The sequence below is a fragment of the Hyaena hyaena genome, unplaced genomic scaffold, assembly GCF_003009895.1.
Source record: "Hyaena hyaena isolate Hyena2069 unplaced genomic scaffold, ASM300989v1 scaffold_51, whole genome shotgun sequence".
Lineage (NCBI taxonomy): Eukaryota > Metazoa > Chordata > Mammalia > Carnivora > Hyaenidae > Hyaena > Hyaena hyaena.
In genome coordinates, this window is record NW_024080683.1 from 3,600,084 (window position 1) to 3,622,022 (window position 21,939).

General features: G+C 47.3%; 1 protein-coding gene across 1 annotated transcript in view; it reads left to right on the forward strand.

Annotated features, from left to right (window-relative positions):
- SLC1A1 (solute carrier family 1 member 1) overlaps positions 1 to 21,939 on the forward strand; it is an 88,204-nt gene that overhangs the window by 57,006 nt on the left and 9,259 nt on the right. Inside the window, exons 3-10 of the mRNA XM_039230870.1 lie at positions 3,498 to 3,590; positions 5,231 to 5,345; positions 6,588 to 6,630; positions 8,286 to 8,384; positions 11,055 to 11,239; positions 13,049 to 13,156; positions 14,974 to 15,096; positions 15,655 to 15,849. Of these exons, the coding sequence (XP_039086801.1) occupies positions 3,498 to 3,590; positions 5,231 to 5,345; positions 6,588 to 6,630; positions 8,286 to 8,384; positions 11,055 to 11,239; positions 13,049 to 13,156; positions 14,974 to 15,096; positions 15,655 to 15,849 (961 nt within the window). The remainder of the gene's footprint in view (positions 1 to 3,497; positions 3,591 to 5,230; positions 5,346 to 6,587; positions 6,631 to 8,285; positions 8,385 to 11,054; positions 11,240 to 13,048; positions 13,157 to 14,973; positions 15,097 to 15,654; positions 15,850 to 21,939) is intronic.

A 21,939-nucleotide genomic window follows, 5' to 3' on the forward strand; every position in this document is an offset into this window, starting at 1 on the left:
AGCAGAGGCACCAGCCATGGCCAAATCATTAAGACAAATTAAGACATATTAACATATGCTGGAAACAATTACCTACATAGATTTAATTTGTTTCACTGCTGGAAGAAAACCTGAAGAGAGCACAGAAAACATAGCCCAGAACAGTTCCGCAGCTGCCCTGCGAGCCTGTCGCTTGTCAGCACCTTTGGGGCTGGGAGCCGCTGAAATTAGACATTGACTCGAGGCAGGACATCTGAAAATACATCCTCACTTGAGCCAGGGTTCCATGGGCTTATACACGTTAGGGGGAGTTTTGTGGAATTGGTGATTTTCTTTTGTTTTTTATTTTTTTTAATGTTTTTTATTTATTTCTGAAAGAGAGGGTGAGCAGAGGAGGGTCAGAGAGAGGGAGACACAGAATCCAAAGACAGGCTCCAGGCTCTGAGCTGTCAGCACAGAGCCCGACAGGGGGCTTGAACCCATGAGCCGTGAGATCATGACCAGAGCTTAAGTTGGACGCTTAACTGACAGAGCCACCCAGGCACCCCAATTTTATTTATTTTTTTAATGTTTATTTATTTTTGAGAAAGAGAGACAGAGCATGAGTGGGGGAGAAGCAGTGAGAGAGTGAGACACAGAATCTGAAGCAGCTCCAGGCTTTGAGCTAGATGTCAGCACAGAGCCCGACGCGGCGCCCGAACTCACAAACCGTGAGATCATGGCCTGAGCTGAAGTCGGACGCTCAACCAACTGAGCCACCAGGGCGCCCCTCTTTTGTTTTTTAAAATCAACCATTATTGGTATAAATAATTAATTTGATTATGAAAATAATGCAGAGTTCTAAGATGGAATATTCAAGCACATTTTTATATTCATATAATATATTTAGCAAACTTACACGTTTGCATTATTGTCTGTTCTCTTTTTTTTTTTTTAAGAGACTGAAGCGAAATAGGAAATAGTTCATTCATTTCTAAATTGTGGCCTTCAGTGTATCTTGATTTTTTCTTGTTCCTGTTATTTCTCTCAGCATCATTATTTCTCATTGTCTTACGACGAGGAGAAGAAAGTCTTCTCAGCACCGAAGTGCATTTTTCCCCCAGAGAGAGAACAGGGTCTAGCATCAGGGTTATTCTAGAATGTATCTGTTGCGGTATGCGCGTCACATGGGAATGATACAGTCTTGTCCCAGGGCTTGGTGAATGGGCCCTTACTGCATCTTAGGTGGTCGCTAAGTTGGCCAGAATCCCTTCTCTCAAAATACTAGCTTCCGGAAGAGCAGCCAGAGGAGTGTTTGCAGTGAGAGCTGATTTGTTCTGTCATCCTGATGCTGATGAGCTTCCTTCCAGATCGGTCCTGTACATCGATTATGTACAATTATATGTGAGAAGCATAATCTCCCACTTGAAAAAAAACAACAGGTAAGCCTTTTGTAGTGTGAGGAGTAAAAACAAAAGCCACCTGCGCGTGCCGTAACCCACCAACTTACTACCTTTCCCTTGGTGTCTGCCTCACGACAACCTCAATTTCCCCACCGCCCTGCACTTCAGGCTTTGCTGACGGTTACGGGACAAGTCACACATGTTGAAGATTCAAGAAGTCATTTTCTGTGATGATTGATTCACAGTGGGATTCTCGTTTTGGAAATAGGGCAGGGTAGAGTCTAAAACCTTCCCTTTTCAATGTTTATCATTTTTAAGAGAAAAAGAGAGCATGAGTGGGGGAGGGACAGAGAGAGGAGACCCAGATTCTGAAGCAGGCCCCAGGCTCTGAGCTGTCAGCACGGAGCCCAACGCGGGGCTTGAACTCAAAGCTCAGATCATGACCTGAGCCAAAGTTGGACCCTCAACCAACTGAGCCACCCAGGTGCTCTGAAACCTTCCACTGACAGCGTGCTGAAGGATGGTCTGGTTGCCTCACCACTTACGGTCTTCCACATAGGAGCTACCCAGTCAACTGCATCATTTGGCTCCATTTATAGGAGCATCTTCAGTGAAGGGCAGGGGTTTCTAGCAAGAGGGATGTGTGCCACCCCCTCCACAGCTGTGGTTGGCATTCTAGACAGCCCTTTCACTTCCAGATGACATCCAGTCACTTTATGGCCATCCAACACCATTTGAGACTACATACAGCTAACAGTGGGGCCCTGAGTCTCTTAAATTGGAAATTTAAAAATTGGAAAAATTTTTTTATATCCTATTTAAAGTGGATGTTTTAAGTTGTCTCACCATCAGAGCCGTACACAATAAGATGGTTAACCTAGAAGCAGTTTGAAAATCTTGAAAAGAAGAAGAAAATGTACTGGCCAGGATAAATAAGGAAATTACTGTGATTTAGTATTGAAGTTGGCCCTGACTATCTTGAAGCCCCGGCAGTAAGTGGATGATTAAATACATTGTAGTACAGTCACAAGACAGAAGATTATGTGGACATTAAAATTCCCCCAGAGGAATTTATAATAAGAAAATGCTCATAATGCAGTATTAAGAAGAGAGGATTAAAAACTATAGAATTCTCTTAGCTATGTTTACAAAAAAAAAAAATATTGACAGAAAATTCATCAGAATATCAGCTATGACAGATGGAATGCAGTGATTTTATATTCCTTTTTTCAGATTATTCTAATAAACATATATCATTACTTTCATAGTCACACATAAAAGTTTTCTTGGGCGCCTGCATGGCTTAGTTGATTAAGCGTCCAACTTTGGCTCAGGTCACGATCTTGTGGTTCATGAGTTCAAGTCCCACATTGGGCTCTCTGCTGTCAGCACAGAGCCCACTTCAGATCCCCTTCACCACTCTCTCTCTAAAAAATAAACATTTCTTTTAAAAGTTATCTTTTTGGTTGACTCTAAGCTTCCTGACAGAAAAGGCAGAAAGGGAAACAATCATGAGTTTCACAGTGTTCATCACGTGATGAAAGAACTCTCTCCATTCCTCAAGATAAACTTTTTTCTGGATACTTTATTCTGGAAGTGGTTTATCCTGAAGCTGTGAAGTGATGTGACGTACAGTCATTGAAGAAGTTCTCAGAGCAGATGCAGGAGGGGAACGCCTTCTGTCTCATGACCAGCCCCAAGAGCCTCTGGCCACAGGCTGAGGTGGCGGGATTATCGGGAAGGGGAGCCTGCACCTCACCCCTCTTCCGTCTCCTTTCCGTGTTGGCAGTTTTTAAGCCCTTCCTTTGCCCATTGTATCTCATCCAGACACACATCCGAGATGGGCCTAGCAGATGTCAGAGGCCAGCTCTCGGCTCTTCCTTTCACACCTGGAGGATTGAATGCCCACCAGTCCTGGAAGCCAATCTTTAAAAAATTAGTGGAATTTGGGGCACCTGTGTGGCTTAGTCAGTTGAGTGTCCAACTCTTGACTTTGGCTCAGGTCATGATCCCAGGGTCGTGGGATCGAGCCCCATGTCAAACTCTGCCCTCCTTCTACTCTCTCTCTTTCTCTCTCTCTCTCAAATAAAATTAAAAATTAAACAAAAATGTAATTTAAGTTCTCCCCCCTCGCAGGTGTTGCCGCCCTGGATTCCAGCGTATCTGGGAAAATTGGTCTACGCGCTGTTGTCTATTATTTCTGTACCACGATAATTGCTGTGATTCTAGGTAAAATCTATTTCTGATTCCTTACTCTTCTGTATAATTGTGACTCTTCCTTTAAAAGTAGTTGAGCTTTTTTTTTTAATGCACTTTTTTTTAAATCAGAAAGTCCTATTGTCAAAGTACAAGGAAACTTTTGGGCTTCAAGTCTACACAACACCTTTTCTATGAAGAAAATATAATAGTGACCCAAGTTCAGCCAGGGTGCTGCTTATTAACGTCCCTAGGAAGAAACAGAGGGTGATAGTTCTGTGCCTTTATTAGAAGGAAGTGAAGCCAAGAGCTTCTATCATAGTAGAGTTGAGTCTAATTATGAAATATTTCCAAAAAGATAGCAGTTCAGTGCATCTCAAATTTCACATGGTACTGAGAGCTCACAGCAACTTGCCAAGTATAAATTCTACTTAAAAAGGGAGAAAGTTCTAAAAAGGGAATAGAGGCTGCTCCTGTACCGTTGGCATTCTTTTGTGAAGAGAGTGTTGTGGTCCACCCTTTGTGACCTGATGTTTCAAGAAGGCTGCCCCGCGTGGGGAGAGAGGACTGGAACGTACTCAGATGTTGCAGCCGGCGTGAGCCTGCCGCTCCGCATTAACAGATGGTTGGATGCGGCGGGGTGTAGTGCTGGTAGGCAGGGCACCTGGGGGGCCTCAGCCCTGCCTGACACCAAAGCCGCACTCCTCATGAGGTTCCTGAGGGAAGCAGGCATGAAGGGGAAAGCAGGTGCGCCTCTCCTGCCACGCTGAGAGAAGAGGGGACCACACCCACCTTGTCCTCGGATTGCCCTGCTGACTCCTCCCACCTGCAGATCAGACCTGCTCTGGTCCCGACACCCTGCCCGCCGTGGACTGGCATTTCCCTTGGGGGGACCGATAAAGGACACGGAGACTTGCTGCTTCTCCCCCTGCAGTCAAGCAGTCTCTGACACCTTGGTCTGTGCGCCAGCCTCCCACCTCTGCTTGGACACGTCAAAGGACAAGAACCCATTACCTCCAGGGGCCATAATGGTGCCCTCAGATGCTCCTCATTTAGATAGTTCCTTACAGCAAGAACCGTCTCTCCCTGTAACACCTGTCTGTCCTCTCCACCCCGAGAGTCACAGGGAACCATATTTTTCCTAACCCTGACCCTTTTTTGGATTACACAGCAGCCTTCCGGATATCTGAAGGCTTGTGGTATGGAAGGAAGGTAAGGCTTGTTTTGTATGAGCCTCGGGAAAATAACTGGCATCTGGGGATAAAAGTTACATAAAATATTGAGTGGGTTGAAAATGAACTGAGTTGGAAAATGAATCACCCTCACCCCAACCCCTGGCTCGGCTGATCTCATAAACTAAAGAAAAGAAAATAGAATATTCTCATCAGCAAGGGTCTCCAGAACCAATTCTGGAATGCAACCTCTTTGTTTAAATTTTAAAAAAACAAAAACAAGAACCATGAGAAGAGTTCCTTCTGGTTCATTGAAGTGGAAAAATAATCAAGTCTGCCCCCAAGGTCCCAGCTGAGGCTCAGCATTTCGGCTGGACCCTGGAGCCTGCCTTCCAGTTTTATCCAGTGCCACCATGCCTACTGGCTCTAAGAAGGGTACGCCAGGGGTACCAGGTGTTCTGGAAGGTTCCTAATGCTCTGTGGTGCTCTCCTCGGCCACAGGCATCGTGCTGGTGGTGAGCATCAAGCCTGGCGTGACCCAGAAAGTGGATGAGATTGACAGGACAGGAAGCAGCCCTGAAGTCAGTACGGTGGACGCCATGTTGGATCTGATCCGGTGAGTGTTTGGCCAGTGGGGCAGCCCCCCGGGCATGCTGCCTGTGATACTGTGGTCACAGAGGACCACATGCTTGCTTTAATGCAATGCTGTCGCTGTCTTGAAATTGCTGATAGTTTTTGAATCATTGCATGTTTTCATTTTGCCCTGGACCCTGAAATGACACAGCCAGTCCTGCCTGCCAAGCCATGGTTCCAAGGGAGGATGGGAAAACAGGCTCCTCTGTCAGGATTTAGGACAGACGGAGAAGCAGAAAACACACTTGTTGCACCAAGATTCTGTCTGGGCTGGGTTGGGGGGTCAGTTGTGAAGCATACTTGAAGAAATACATTTTTTAATTACACAGGAGAAGGCCTCTTCTCAAAAGCAATCAGGTCTGGGAATTGGTTGGTTACTTTGAAGATAGCAGTTAGAGCAGAGAATCCTTAAAAATGACACAGATGCGCGTTACATATTTTGTCAACACAAAATTTAAACGTGTTTCTTTGCCAGTGTTTGAGGTAGGGCCAGAATCTTTTCTTTCAGTGTGTCTGGTGATTGTGACTCCATTTATTTTTCTTGCACCTACTGCGCTGATAAAGGCATCACGTACAATTTCCAGGTTCACTTTTCACGAAGAGAGCAGCAAACCCCTTAGAAACCATAAAGCAAGCTGAGTGCCGCTTCCTGCCAGTTTTTTCTTTCCATTTCTGTGGACTTTCCAGTCCTAATCAGCCCAAGGAAATCTTAGGCACTGGTTCAGTTGAGTTTCCAAGCACTGAGTTTCGTTTTGATGACAAACCACACCTTCCATCTCACACTCCCCTTTCACTGACTCACATCATTTTTAATTCAGTCATGATGCTGATGTTCTCAGTTGGCATAAAGAATTTGGGAGCGGACGCCGCTGGCTCTCAGTAGGCATACTCTCTCGTCAGTGAAAACAGATACGTACAGGATGTTAAAGGAGTCTCTTAACTGTGAGCGTCCGCCTGCCAGTGCATCATTTCACCGAGGACAGTGAGTGGACCGGTTACTCGGTGAATCAGCTGAGTGACGGTTGTGTAAGAGCGCTTTCGAGACTTGGTTGAAGCTCAACAGGGGGAAAAAATCTTAATACAAGGAAGTGTTTTGCAAAGGAGAAACCAGAAGAGCAACCAGAGTAAGTACTCTGTGTTCCGCTCATGTTCACCCATGTATTGGGTGTGACAGAAACAAAACACTTCTGCCTTAATGCGACACTGCTTTTCATGTCTCCAACAGGAATATGTTCCCAGAGAACCTTGTCCACGCCTGTTTCCAGCAGGTGAGTGAGAACAGTGATTTCTGCCTTCAGATCGGCTCCACTCTTGCTTCGGCGGTTAGGACTGTTGTTCCCTCCTGTGACCCAGGGAGTGGGATAAGCCCATCAAAAATGGTAGAAACACACCCTCAAATGTGAATGCGAAGCAAATGGCAGGTGCTTTGGGCCTCAGGTCCCAGAGAAGTCCCATTGTTACTGACCCCACCCCCTTTCCGTGACACTTCTTTGTCCCCAAGAGGGCTCCAGTGAAGCCACCAGGAACCCGTCCAACAAAGACTGTTTAAAAATGTGGGCTCTTGTGCCTGTTTTTTGGAGAACCAGGTGGGGTTTGTGGAGAAGCTGAGACTGTCTGCAGATGCAGGCACTGAAAAAGGAACCCTTCGTCTCGCTGTCCCTTTCTCCCTCCTGTTGGGAGGGCAGGATCTCACCCTCACGGCTGGTCGGGTGGCCGGTGTCCCCGGTATTCGGTCTTTTCCTTCATCATTACGCATTCGTTGCCGACCCTCCCGCTCCCCGGCGACATAACAAAGCCAGGATTTTTGTCTCTAGGACAGTTGAACAATCTCTTCACTCCCATTTCCTTACAGCCCTTCTCTCTTGTTTATCTGTGCACTTAAGACAGATGAGTCTATCAGAAACTGCTGAATTCATTTACATAAATTACATGAACAGAGACCGCTGTGTGTACCAACAAAATGGCAGTTAAGTTGCTCCCTGCCGACTTCCAAGAGGCACAGAACCACCTCTATTTCAAGGGTGCCTTTGCGGTGCAGCCACAGTGGTCATTTGTGAGCTTCGTGATGGTGGCAGAGCCTCGAAGGAGTGACATTTATGCCTGGCGTCATGGGATACCAGCTCTTTCTTAAACCTCTCTGCTGAAGGCTTGCAGAACCAAACAGCTGAAGGAAGGGAATTCAACAGAAATCTCACTCATGCACTAGCTCTCAAGTGACTGTTGATTTTGGAACAACCATATATTTCTTGACGCTTATTAAAGTCAGGGTGACTACAGTTATCCAAGTAGTGAGGTGTTTCTCCCTGGTTAAAAATAACGAATAAACAAATAGAAACAGAATGATTGCTAGGATCCCTACAGAGTCTGTCTATCTGTTAAAGCAGCACCTCCAAATAAAACCGGTACTTCCGGGGCGCCTGGGTGGCTGAGTCGGTTAAGCATCTGACTTCAGCTCAGGTTATGATCTCACAGTCTGGGGTTCGAGCCCCATGTCAGGCTCTGTGCTAACAGCTCAGAGCCTGGAGCCTGCTTCACATTCTGTGTCTCCCTCTCTCTCTCTCTCTCTCTCTCTCTCTGACCCTCCCCACTCATGCTCTGTCTCTCTCAAAAATAAACATTAAAAAAAAAAAACCCTATACCTTCTTTCCCATTACTGCTCTGTTAATCTGTCCTTTACTATGAGAGAGAACGTTCTGACATCACTGAGTGGTGGCTCTGGGAATCAGGGTTTGGATTTCATGGTCTCACTTTTACTTCCCAAGCCTCATGGGAGGTACTGTCAAAATATGTAACCAAGAGAGGTGACAGAGGCAAAACCCTTTGGTGGCACTCCGTTAGCCAAAGTCACATATTCCCATGGTTTAAACTCAGATGCTTGAAAAATTCTTATTTGTCTGGTCTTTTTCTTCCCTCCAACGTGCAGTATAAAACCAAGCGTGAAGAAGTGAGTACCCCCAGTGAGCCCGCGATGAACGTGACGCAGCCATCTGTCACAGCCATCATGACAGCTGCCATTTCCAAGGTACCTTGTTGCCCCCCCTTCCCCGCTAGGAAGGGGCTGAGTCACAAGCAAGCAGGAGACAGAAATACAGTCAGTCCTCATTACCTGCAACTTCATCTACTCGCTAAAACGTGTTTGCAGATCCCGAATCAACACTATGCTCTCACTTGCAGACACACACAGCAGTGAAAAGTTTAAGTCGCCCATGGCACACATGCCCCTCGGGCTGGACAAGGCTAAGCCCTGCCTCCTCCTCCTCTTGTATTTTTTTTAAGTAGGCTCCAAGCCCACTGTGGGGCTTGAACTCACAACCCTGAAATCAAGAGCCACATCCTCTACCAACGGAGCCATCCAGGGCTCCCCAAGCTGTGCCTTCTTGTTTCAGCTCTTATTGTAAACAAGTGTCCTTTTAGTAGCATGTTTATGCCACACTCTTCATGTTTCTGTGCTTTATCATGGTGATTTTACTGTGTAAAACGTCCCCCAATGATAATGCTGGTGTTGTCTGTGGTTCTCAGGGCAGGACGGCTATAGTGTCCAGTGTGGAAAATATACGTGTATTAGATCAGCTTCGTTCAGGCTGAGTGTGTCGGTTGGGAGTTAAGTGCTAATCACTCAGTAATACACATCAAATATTTTTGAACAGAAACACACCTAAAGCAGGGTCATATGCTGGGTTATTTGATGAAAATGTTGTGGACCCTGGTCCCCCGGAACCTGACCCAGTATTTCCCCTGGGCACAGGGATTCAGCATTTGCTAACTCTGTTGGTGGCTGGCCGCCCTGTAAAACGTAGCCAGCAAGCGTTGAGAGAAGCGGCTGGGCCGCGCGAGGAGAGGGCGAGCCCCGTTGGCTCTGTGATGGCCGCCGCTCCGTTGAATTGAGGTGGGCACCTCTTGCTCTAGAGTTGCAAGACCACCTCAGTATGGAATGCGGGCCTCCTTGCTTCTCTGAAACTCTCTGCCCAGACGTGGTTCAGGGTCCGGAGTTTTTCGCTCGGGACGGGCCACGTGGTACAGGCCCTGTACGTCACGCAGCGCAGCTCGGCGGGGGAGCCGCCCTCCAGGACAGAGGGCAGCGGCACTCCGGCGGGCTCACCGGTGCCGCCACGGACAGAGGAATGAAGATGGGCCGCCTCCTCCCAGGAGTTCGCCATCCCCTCGTCCATAAAGTCCACGGGCTTTGAGAGCTGCTGGCCTTTCGGCCTTGGAGACAAGACTGTGTGGGCCTCGAGCAGCCCATCTGTAGTCCTAGAGAACGTCTCTGCTGAAGGTTCTCTGCCTCCACACAGAAGGGAACGATTTAGGGAAAACTAAATGTTTGGTAGACTTAGGAGTTCAAATTCGATGGACCCCGGTTGGCTCCGTGGCCCATCACGGCTGGGCTCCCCGCCGGTTTCCCGGCTCCCTTCCCAGTGGCCTTTCCTCTTTCCCATCCAGACCCGCCTCAGGTGCTCCCCATTCCTGCCTGCCCACGTGGCTCCGCACACGCCCCTAAAGCACTCCACGGGCGCCAGGCCCTGCCGGGCAGTGGGCACAGTAGTACGAAGACAGACGTGGCCTGTGCCCGCCTGTGACGACTGAGGAGTACTGCCGTAGGGGAGAACAGGGTACTTGCTCGGGCGCATTCAGCACGGAGGCTTAAATTAGTTTGAGTAGGAATTCTCCAGGCAGGGCGCAGCGGCCTGCGGCGTGAGGACTTTGGCCTCTGCTCACACCGCGTTTCTGGTATTGGCCTTCGTCTCCTGGCTGCCCCTACTTACCCGTCAGGCTTAGCTTTCTCTAACCCCCAGTCAGTCTCCGCATGAGGCCTGTAACTTGTGGCTTCGCCGTGCAGTTCATTACACACCATCTTGCTATCACTGGTTTGCTCTTCTCACAGTTAATCTTGTCTCGCCAGCTGTATTTTAAGACTTCTGTGTCACCAGAGCAGTCAGCACACTCTGGCCACTCAATAAATAGGAGTTTGAGCGTAAAAACTGGTTGGCGCCCTGGTAACTTATCAGCCATGTAAACCTGGCTTGCCCCACTGGGCCATGTTATCTCCCCATGAAATCTCCGTAAAATCTCCTGCTACACCACTCAGCGGAGGTGGTGCCTCAGCATATCTCGTGCTGTTATTACTCAGCATAAGGTAACGAAATGGTTCAGAGTAGCTGCTATTTGGTTAATATTTATCTCTCTACTATCCTGGTCACCCAGGACCAGAGGCAGTAAAGAATGCTCCTGTATTTTACTATCAGGATGCAACAGAAAGTCCAGTGTCCTAAAAATGTTCACCCTGGCAAATATTTTGCAGCTCCTGCATGATTAATTCCTGTTTTTCACACAGACCCCAAATGTAGCTAGTAGTTAAGATAACCCTGAAAAGCACCTCGAATCTACAGTTCTTACTAAAACTGTAAGACATCCCAGAATAAGCCATCTTCAAAAGAAATCTTCAAGATTGGATTTTTTGAGAGGGAACAAGAAAAAAAAACCACTTTAAAGTTGGTGGAGGCATTAAAAACTTGATACATCATAGGTGGTTTGAGGTTTTGTTGTTTGTTTTTTGGTCCGCGGGTACGGTGGCCTCAGACTGGTGGATTATTAGTTTTGTAGGTGTGGCTGTTGGATCTTCCCATTTCGGGGCCTCTGCTGCCAACAGTATTATAACCATGAACCCATACATGTTCTTGGTTCTGATCCACAGAACAAAACGAAGGAATACAAAATCGTCGGCACGTATTCGGAAGGCATCAATGTCCTGGGCTTGATTGTCTTCTGCCTCGTCTTCGGACTTGTCATTGGGAAAATGGGCGAAAAAGGACAGATTCTGGTGGATTTCTTCAATGCTCTGAGCGATGCAACCATGAAAATCGTCCAAATCATTATGTGGTGAGCAGATGCCCGTTCGTGCCAGCCTGCCTCTCCTGACAGTTGTCCCCTCAAAATGGGAGTAAAGAAGCCCAGGAAGAGCAAACACAGAGTAGGAAGACACGGGAGGATTCAGTGATTGTGCATATTCCTTAGGAGTTCGTTCACTGGCAGGAATCTGGGTTTTAGCTGTTGTCTTTTCTACCAAAGCCCTTGTCATTTTATACCCAGCCAGCATTTGTCTAAGAAATCACTTTTTTAATTTTTTTTAAAACATTTATTTATTATTGAGAGACAGAGAGCATGAGCATGGGAGGGGCAGAGAGAGAGAGACACAGAATCACCCTCCAGGCTCTGAGCTGTCATTACAGATCCCGGCATGGGGCTCAAACCCACAAACCATGAGATCATGACCTAAGCTGCAGTTGGACGCTTAACCGACTGAGCCACAGAGGTGCCCTGAAATAACTTTTTTTTTTAAATGTATTTATTTTGAGAGAGAGGGGGGTGGGGAAGGGGGCTAGAGTAGAGAGAGAATCTCAAGCAGGTTCCATGCTGTCAGCACAGAGCCCCACATGGGGCTCAAACTCAAGAACTGTGAGATCATGACCTGAGCTGAAATTAAGTCAGATGCTTAACTGACTGAGCCACCCAGGCGCCCCTCTAAGAAATAACTCTTAAATTAAAGATTTGAGGGGCACCTGGGTGGCTCAGTCAGTTAAGCGCCCCACTTCAGCTCAGGTCATGATCTCACAGTTTGTGGGTTCAAGCCCCACATTGTGTTCTGTGCTGACAGCTCAGAGCCTGGAGCCTGCTTCAGACTCTGTGTCTCCCTCTCTCTGACCCTGCCCCCCTCATGCTCTGTATCTCTCTCTCTCTCTCAAGAATAAATAAACATTGGGATGAGCACTGGGTGTTATTATAGAAACCAACTTGACAATAAACTATGAAAGAAAAAAATTTTCTTTTATTAAAGATTTGAAAGGGTTATTTGCACATCACAACACAAGGTATTCCCTTGTTAGGCCCAGCGCATGAGTGATATTCACAATTCTTGCAGCTGGTAATGCACGGGCCCTGATACATCCAGGTGAAAACTACACATGGGTGAGCAGACTGGTGGCGCCACCCTGCCCCCAGAGATGCCAAAAAGCCCGCCTTCTCTAGGTGACCCTGCCCCACGTGTATAGAGTCGGTTCAACATTATGTACTCTAGAATGTAGGCAGTGAAGGTGACTCAAAGGGTTTGGTGACTTCAGCCGCTTCCTACTGCTGAACCTCACCTTCACCACCTGTGAAACAGGATAATAAAGATCTGCCCCTACAGTTGGGAGAAGTACATTAAGGGAAATGATGCACGTTAGATACTTAACCCAACACAAGGCACGTCAGGAGGGCTGCACACACAGGGCTCTGTGACCACTTCCACCGCTAATTGTATTGCTCTGTGGCGGACACCACCGCCTGGGGAACAAGATGACTGAGGCTAGGAAGAGCACAGGGGCCACATACGGAGGGTCAAGCAAGATGAGCTCTGCCGAAGTGACCATCAGCAGTAGATGCGCGACCTGGGAGCGAGGTGTGGGATATGAACCCGTTTGCCTGCGCGTTCTCGCCCAGTCTGCCCATCTAGGGTAGCTCAGGTGGATCTGAGATGTGCTAACGCCTGGTGCCTGTGGTCCACCAGGGCCCGAGGCTGCAACATTGGCTTTCCTGTGCAGCAGGCGCGCCCTCAGCCGAGCACACGTGCCCTGGCTCGCGCCCTCCCCGGCGATCCCACCTCAAGAAGCCACCAGATAACGGAGGCTGTTTGTTGTGCTTGCTTTCCAGTTACATGCCGCTTGGCATCTTGTTCCTGATTGCCGGCAAGATCATAGAAGTGGAAGACTGGGAGATATTCCGCAAGCTGGGCCTTTACATGGCCACCGTCCTGAGCGGGTACGGCAGACTCAGGAGAGGAGGCAGCAACCTCTGGGCCGGCGGATTGCCACCGAGAAGCTGCCTTTCGGCTAAGACGGGCTTCACCCACACAGGGAAATACGGGGTTCAGAGATGAGCGAGCAGGGGGAGGAGGGCAGCCTGTGACCAGCTGCACTGGAGGAGGGTCCCACTGCACTAATTGCCGGATGCCGGCAGAAGTGCCTGACCGCGGTTCATTGCTGCCTTTACTAGTTGTGTTAAAATCATTTTTTAGAGTGAGCAGACCCCAACTGGTAGCCTCTCCTGGGATTTGCTTCAAGGATGGAAACTCACCAGACTAGTAGGAATAGCCCACAGGTACCCCAACCCCAAGAAAGAAATTAGGCAGGGTCTGGGTGAAAAAGATTTGAGCCAGTCCGAGAGGACAGCTGGGTGGTCCCGGCCCTGCAGGCAAGGCCTGAACCAGGGCCGCAGCCTGCATCGCCCAAGGGTCAGGGAGCATGCTGGGAAACTCATCCAGCGGGGAGGTACGGTGTAAGAGCTAGAAGGCAGCAGGGGACAGGTCGTTTGCATATTTAATGCAGCCCAGTCTTGGCTCCTTAAGGGGAGGTGTGGTGGATAAGTTAGGCATGGTGGCCCCAGATACCAAGCAGGGGCAGCATTCGTCACAGGTATTAAGAAACATGGACCAAGGGAATGAGTAGATATCATCATTTGACTCCCACAGGTCAGTGGCCCCCAGACACCCAACATGAGCAGCGAGCTCACCCGTTGGAACTCAGGTGCACTGGGGAGTTCAGCTGTGTTTACCACAAGTACAGCCGTGCCAGGCAGCAGCCGGGGCTCCTCCAGTGTGGGGGCCACTGTCAAATCCCAGGGTCCCGGTGGGGAAGAACCAGGGCTGTCTACCCTTCTCAAGGCCAGGGCCTATGTCCAAGCAGTCATTTCCTAACACAGTTCTGCTGATTTCTCTTCTCTTGCCCTACCTTGGTTTCTAGAAGAAAACTCAGCTTCTCAATAGTTCTTGGCCACAGGCTCTATGTGAAGACCGTCAAGATGAACCTTCAGGATCTGTGTTTACAACGATCCTTTCTTATTGTTTCAGCTTTGAATAACTGATGACATCTGCTGGCTTGGTCTCATTTTTTTAAGCCCCCTGTTTTGGGTAATCTGTGTTTCTCTGTGTGAAATGAGGAATAGTTTTGGAAGGCAAGACTAACCAAGAAAAGAGGGTCAGTCCTGAAGTGTGACTGGAGGAGAGCAGGGACTTCCTCCTTACCACCCCCTGCCTGGCCTCTTAGATGGTGGGCACCATCCAGCAGGACAGCAGTGTGGTCCAGGGAACGGAGGGGCTGGGTGCTGATAGGGGTGTATGGTAGAGGTTTGTGCAGAGCCACAGACCTACCAAGGAGGAAGGGGTCTGCCCAACCTGGGAGGGTGAAGGAAGGCTTCTTGGAGGGGGAGGACCTTTTGCTGAGTCTTAGAGGAGGGGTAAGAATTCAGCAGCAGCAGCAGGTGACGACATTTTAGCACCTGTTGCACAAGTAGCATGCACAAGGCCTGACGGCATGAGGTGAGTGTTCTGTGAGCTCTGAAATGTGAATTCAGTACTGGCTTCCCCACGGACTCTGACAAGATACTTCGTTTTTCTAAGTGAGTCTCCGCATCCCCATTGGTGGAATGGAGACACCTGTCCCTGCCCGCCCTCTCATTTTCTTTTGGGTCATAATGAAAATCAAATGATAGATCATGAGTAAAACAGCTGTTTGGAAAAAAGGATTAATCGGAGGAGGGGTGTCATCTATGAACGTGCTTTTTCTCCATCTTGTTTCCAGGCTGGCGATCCACTCCATTGTCATTCTCCCGCTGATTTATTTCATAGTCGTACGGAAGAACCCTTTCCGGTTCGCCATGGGAATGGCCCAGGCTCTTCTGACGGCTCTCATGATCTCTTCCAGGTAAATGCAGGAGGGGTGTCTGGAAGAAGTCTCTGTCAGCTCTTACTGGCTGCGGCTGAGAGCCGTGGCTAGCTTTAACTCCAGGAGGGACCTCTGTATTCCCCCCCACACCCCCCGCCATGTCGCCCTGCTGGATATTTCCTCACCATGGCCTGCAGCCCAGAAAGGGGTTGTGGTGGGCCCTATAGAATGGGGGACACGGCGCCTCCTCACTCCTGGACCTGCAGGCTGCCAGCATGCTTTGGGCTCTTGGTTTAGTTTGGGGAATAGAAGCATCTCTCTTGGCAACGATTGAGCACTGGAGTAAGTTCCTTTCTCTTTAATTTTTTTTAATGTTTATTTTTGAGAGAGACAGGAAGAGAGACAGAGTGTGAATCGGGGAGGGGCAGAGAGACAGGGAGACACAGAAGCTGAAGCAGGCTCCAGGCTCTGAGCTGTCAGCACAGAGCCCGACGCAGGGCCTGAACCCACGAACTGTGAGATCAGGACCTGGGCCAAAGTGGGACGGTTAACCGGCTGAGCCCCCAGGCACCCCCCCCCCCTTCCTTTATCACCCAGTTCGGCCACACTGCCTGTCACTTTCCGCTGTGCCGAAGAGAAGAACCGGGTGGACAAGAGGATCACGAGGTTTGTGCTGCCCGTCGGTGCCACCATCAACATGGAAGGGACTGCGCTCTACGAGGCAGTGGCGGCCGTGTTTATCGCACAGTTGAATGACCTGGACTTGGGCATTGGGCAGATCATCACTATCAGGTAGGGTGTGAGGCCACACTCATTTTCATTTCTTTTACTGGAATTGTGCCAAGTGAAACGCCTCGGAAGGGAGCTCACAAATGGTCCACTGGTGGATTGACTTTTTTGGTCTAAAGCCCCTTCCCAAGATCTAAACACAACTTTGTTACCAGAAGTGGAATTACGGTGTATAAGATTTCTGCTTCGGAGTCTGAATACCCAGAGGTATCACTGTGTTCAGTTCAGTGCATCTGCTAGGTGCTAGGCACACAGTAGGTGCCAGGGATTCAAGATGGAATAAGGGCCAGGCCCTGCTTTAAGGGAGGCCCCAGTAGGCGGGGGGTACAAATATCTAAATAAATGCTGAGTGGTGTGATACAGGCTATAAGTGGAGGTGTGAGAGGACACAGAAGGCCCCAAAGAAGGAAGGTGAGAGGAGGCTTTCCGGAAGAGGACAAAGTTTAGCTAAGTCTTAGGAGAGGAGTAAGAATTTAGTAGGAGAGGAAGGAACCTAAGAGCACTTGGGATAAAAGGACAAGCACGTACAAGGGTTAGATTATCGGATGCAGAGGTCTCGTTACAGAGGTCAGATTATCGGATGCAGCTGCATAAGGAGTACAGCCTGGAGAACATAGAGAAACGAGCGGACAGGGATCATCTCATGAAAGGCTTTGTAAGAGGCACTCATGGAGGGGTTAGATGATCTTTCATAATATGGACAGATGTGCATTTTTAAAAGGTAACTTGGCAATATGGCGGGTGGACGGGATGGGGACAGGAGCGGAAGCTAGGAGATTACTGCAGAAATCCAACTAAGGAATTACAAGGCCTCCATCAAGGCACTGGGGGTGGAGGAGGCCTTCCAAATTTCAAGAGGCGTCAGCTGGATTCAGAGTGAGGGACAGGGAAGGTTAAGGCGACCTCCAGGGTTGGTAGATGGTTCTGGACTAATGAATGGTGCTAACCAGAACAAGTACTAGTGGAAGAGAAGCATTGGTGGGAAGATAAAGAGCTCACGCTGTTGATCACGTTGAATTTGAAATGCCTTTAAGACATCCAGGTAGAACTCTGTGGTGAAAAATGTGTTCTTGACTGCAGGTAAGGAAGTAGGACTCATCAGCAAGAGGTGGTCACCACGTACATGGGTCCCGATTGAGTCACTCATCTGTGTTTGAGTCTCAGCTTCACCATGATTAGCTGTGACTTTGGCCAAGTTATTCTAAGCTTCTGTTTCCTCACCTATAAAATGAGGATAGTAACAGTACCTACATTTTATGCAAGTGGTGGTAATTAAGTCTGTGCATACAAAATGCTTAGAACGCTGTATACATAGTGAGCCCTCAGGAGATGTTGAGAATGTTAGGACAGCAATACACAGGGAGGGTTTGTGCAGAAAAGAAAAAGACTAAGGACTGAGCCCAGGAAATCCTTGTATGAGAGGCAGGCAGAAAGGGGAGAACCAGGAGGGAGACCAAGAAGGAACAGAAAGGTAGGACAAGAGCCACAAAAACATCATGGCCCGGAAACCTAGAGAAGAGACACTTCCAAGGATGACATGTTCAACAGAGTCCAATACTGCAGAGGATGCTACTCAAGTGAAGACTGAAATTGTCTGCTCAAGTAGATGCTGAACATGCCACTCCTGAATCTTTCCATTGTTAGTTCTCCAGAACAACACTGTTGAAGATGGTAGCCACAGACACAGAAGGTTCCATCATTATAAAAATAAGTTCCACCATTATGGGAAATTCTGCTGGACCTCACAGCATGGAAGGAATGGATTGGGTTGAAAGTTAATCCGGAGACTTCTGTTTAGTACAGAGTGGAAGTTTACCACTAAACCAGATCCCTAGGCCTCTGCCAGGTTGACTCTGAGCTTTCCAAGTTAACTTAACTGTTGCAACCCCAGCACGTGGCACAGGCATAAACTCCAGGCATAAAGTAAGTTCCAACAATGTTCTAATACAGTATATATATTTTTTAATTTTTTTTTTTTATTTTTAAGAGAGAGACACAGTGTGAGCAAGGGAGGGGCAGAGAGAGAGGGAGACACAGAATCAGAAGCAGGCTCCAGGCTCTGAGCTATCAGCAGAGAGACTGATGTGGGGCTCAAACCCATTAACTACGCGATCATGACCTGGACCTGTGGAACCCAATCTGCACTGGACTGACTTCCAATGAGTGGTTGCAATGTGGCGCCCATTCTTATGGGTATTTGCCACTTTGTGATAAAGTCCACGCACCCCCAATCTTAACTTTCCTAGATTTTTCTAACCCTTTTTTTTTTTAACCTGACTGCTAGAGAAATATACTCTGGGCCTAGAGGCTAACTAATTCCTATCAAACCCCGTCCCTCTGCTCTAGTGTTGTGTGTGGGTTTTTCTATACCCAATGTGGGGCTTGAATTCACGACCCCCCGAGATCAAGAGTCCCACGCTCCACTGACTGAGCCAGCCCGGTGCTCCCTGTATTCCTCAGTCAAAACTGCCAATAAGTAACTGCTGGCCCATAGCCAACAACCACAGCTGTGAAGCCCAGAGTAATCACTGACCTAAAATTTGAAACCCTCTCTGGCTCTGCCTAGGACAGAATGAAATAATAAACGTGATTTTTCCCTTGACAAGTTACAGTTGTGGCTCACGTGACTGATGGTTAGAGAGACCCCATAGTTCATCACTTTCCGTGGTCCTTTCGGGCTGGACATCAAAGAAACATAGGCACCATCCACCCAATAAAAACCCTTTTGTGGTTTTATCATAGTATTCACTAATCAGAGGTTACAACTGATTGAAGATGGGGTAAATATTCTTACAATTGAAGATAATTACTGGATTTGGGGTCTCCAAATAGCTTAGAGGAGAAAAGGAGGCATACTGGCAATTTTTTTAAAAATTATTTTAGAGAGAGGAAGGAGACAGACAGAGAGAGAGAGAATCCCAAGCAGGCTCCACACTCAGCATGGAGCCCAGTCCCACAAACCTGGGATCATGACCTGAGCTGGGAAACCAAGAGTTGGACACTCAACTGACCGAGCCGCCCAGGCTCCCCAGAGAAGGTATCAGTTTATAAGCATCCACTGTGTCCTGGTGCTTTACTGGACGCCCTCCCTATATTACTCCATTTAATCTTCGTGGAGCCTGCGAGGGAGACATAATCTCCCTGTCCTCCAGGCAAGAGCTGAGATCCAGAGGGAAGTTGCCTAAGGACATGCTGTTACTGAAAACAGCAGAGGCAGGTCTTTTTGTTGTTGTTTTTTAATTTTTTTTTAATTTTTTTAATGTATGTTTATTTTTGAAAGAGAGACAGAGCATGAGCAAGGGAGGGACAGGAGAGAGGGAGACAGAGAATCCGAAGCAGGCTCCAGACTCAGCTGTCAGCACAGAGCTCAACATGGGGCTTGAACTCATAAACCATGAGATGCTGAACTAAGCCAAAGTCAGACGCTTAAATGACTGAGCCACCAGGCACCCCTAATGTTTATTTGGGGGGGGTGGATGAGCAAGGGGGAAGGGCAGAGTGCGGGGGTGGAGAATCTCAAGCAGGCTCTAAACTGTCAGCACAGAGCTCAAAGTGGAGCTCAAACCCATAAGCCAGAAGATCGTGACCTGAGCCGAAGTCAGATGCTCAACTGACTGAGCCACCAGGTTCCCCAGAGCCAGGTCTTCCTGACGCTAAAATGCGTGCTGGATTCAGTTCACACCCCAGGCCTAGCCTGCTTAGAGCTAAGTGCCGGTCTAAATCCTAGATCAATGCTAGAAAAGTACTTTCGAATGATGATTACTGTGTGTTCTTCTATGAAAACCCTCTGAACTCAAAGTAGAATATGTTCAAGCAGAAGGAATAAGTTTTTATTATTTTTCCCCCATTTGAAGATGTATAGTTCCCAGTCTCAGACCAAAGCCAAGTCAAATGGCTGAAGTTTAGGAAGCTAGCTCAAGGCTCAAGGACAGAGTTTTTGACAAGATAGATTTTGAGTTTTGAGGCCAGCTACAGGCTACAGGGATGTGGTAAACCATGGTGTGTTGGGACTTCCAAAAAGGATCAATGGGTATGGGCACAAATCACTTCTGGTAAAGAAAACCCACTGATGTATTCAGTTTAAATTTTTTCAACTAGTATTGACATAAACTTAGGTTCTCCAAAGAGTACTTAAGTCAGAAAAGATGTAAAGGATGATGTACGCCTGAAACTTACAAAGGAATTGGGACCGCCCCAGAAATCTCTAATTTACTGTAAATTGGTGGCCACAGCCACTGGAAGAAAGCACACTTGTCAACGAATGCTGGCCTGTGTTTGACCTTACCCTCGAACGCCATCTACAGCACATCACTGGGCAGGTGAATGAGTCATGGAGTCAGCTCCATAAGAATTCTGAGGCTTTTTACTGCACGGATTGAAGAGGCAGAGAGGAGAATATGTGAATTAGAAGATACAGTTATAGAAAAAGAGAGATAAACTGATCCAGGAGCACTAAAGGAGAATTCGAGAACTGAGTGACGCAATCAAATGGAACAATATCCCTATCATAGGAATTCCAAAAGAAGAAGAAGAAGAGAGAGAAAGGGGCTGCAGGAGTACCTAAACAAATCATAGCCGAGAACTTCTCCAATCTGGGGCAAGAAACAGACACTGAAATCCAAGAGGCACAGAGAACTCCCCTCAGACATAACTTGAATCGATCTTCTGCACAACATATCATAGTGAAACTGGCAAAATATAAGGGTAAAGATAGAATTCTGAAAGCAGCTAGGGATAAATGGGCCTTAACATACAAAGGTAGACACCTAAGGGTAGTAGCAGACCTATCTACTGAAACTTAGCAGGCCAGAGGTAGTAGCAGACCTATCTACTGAAACTTAGCAGGCCAGAAAGGAATGGCAGGAAATCTTCAATGTGATGAACAGGAAAAATAGGCAGCCAAGAATCCTTTATCCAGCAAGCCCGACATTCAGAATAGGAGAGATAAAGGTTTTCCCAAACAAAAATTGAAGGAATTCATCTCCACTAAACCAGTCCTATTAGAGATCCTAAGGGGGACTCTATGAGGGAATTGTTGCAAGGAACACAAAGTACCAGAGACACCACTACAAGTATGAATCCTACAGAGAAGACAATGACTCTAAACCCATATTTTTCAGTAGTAACCCTGAATGTAAATGGACTAAAATCAATCAAAAGACATAGGGTAGCAGAATAGATTAAAAAAAAAAATACAAGATCCATCTATTTGCTGTCTATAAGAAATTCATTTTAGACCTGAGAACACCTTCCGATTGAAAGTGAGGGGATGGAGAAATATCTATCATGCTACTGGAAGTCAAAAGAAAGCTGGAGTAGCCATAGTTCTATCAAACAAACTAAGACTTTAAAGTAAAGGCAGTAACGAGAGATGAAGAAGTGCATTATATAATAATTACAGGATCTATCCATCAAGAAGAGCTAACAATTATAATGTCTACACACTGAATTCAGGAGAACCCAAATACATAAAACAATCACAAACAGAAACAATATTATTGTTAAGAATGTGTTAATTGCACGGGACTTTAATACTCCACTTACAGCAATGGATAGATCAACTAGACAGAAAATCACTAAAGAAACAGTGGGTCTCAATGACACATTAGCCAGATGGACTTGACGGATGTATTTAGAACTCTGCATCCCAGAGCTATGGAATTTACTTTTTTCTCGAGTGCACATGGTACATTCTCCAAAAATGATCACATACTGAGTCACAAAGCAGCCCTCAATAAATATAAAAGAATTGAGATCATACCATGCATGCTTTCAGATCACAATATTATGAAACTTGAAATCAACCACAGGAAAAAGTCTGGAAAACCCCCAAAAGCATATACAACAATCCAAACTCTTTGGGATGCAGCAGAGGCAGTCCTAAGAGGAAAATACATTGCAATCCAGGCCTCTCTCAAGAAACTAAAAAAGCCCAAATACAAATTCTAAGAGCACACAGAAAGGAGCTAGAAGCAAGAAGCTAGAAGCTAGAAGCAGTGCAGCAAGAACACCCCAAACCCAGCAGAAGAAGAGAAATAATAAAAAACAGGGCAGAAATAAACAATATAGAATCCAAAAAACACAGTTGAACAG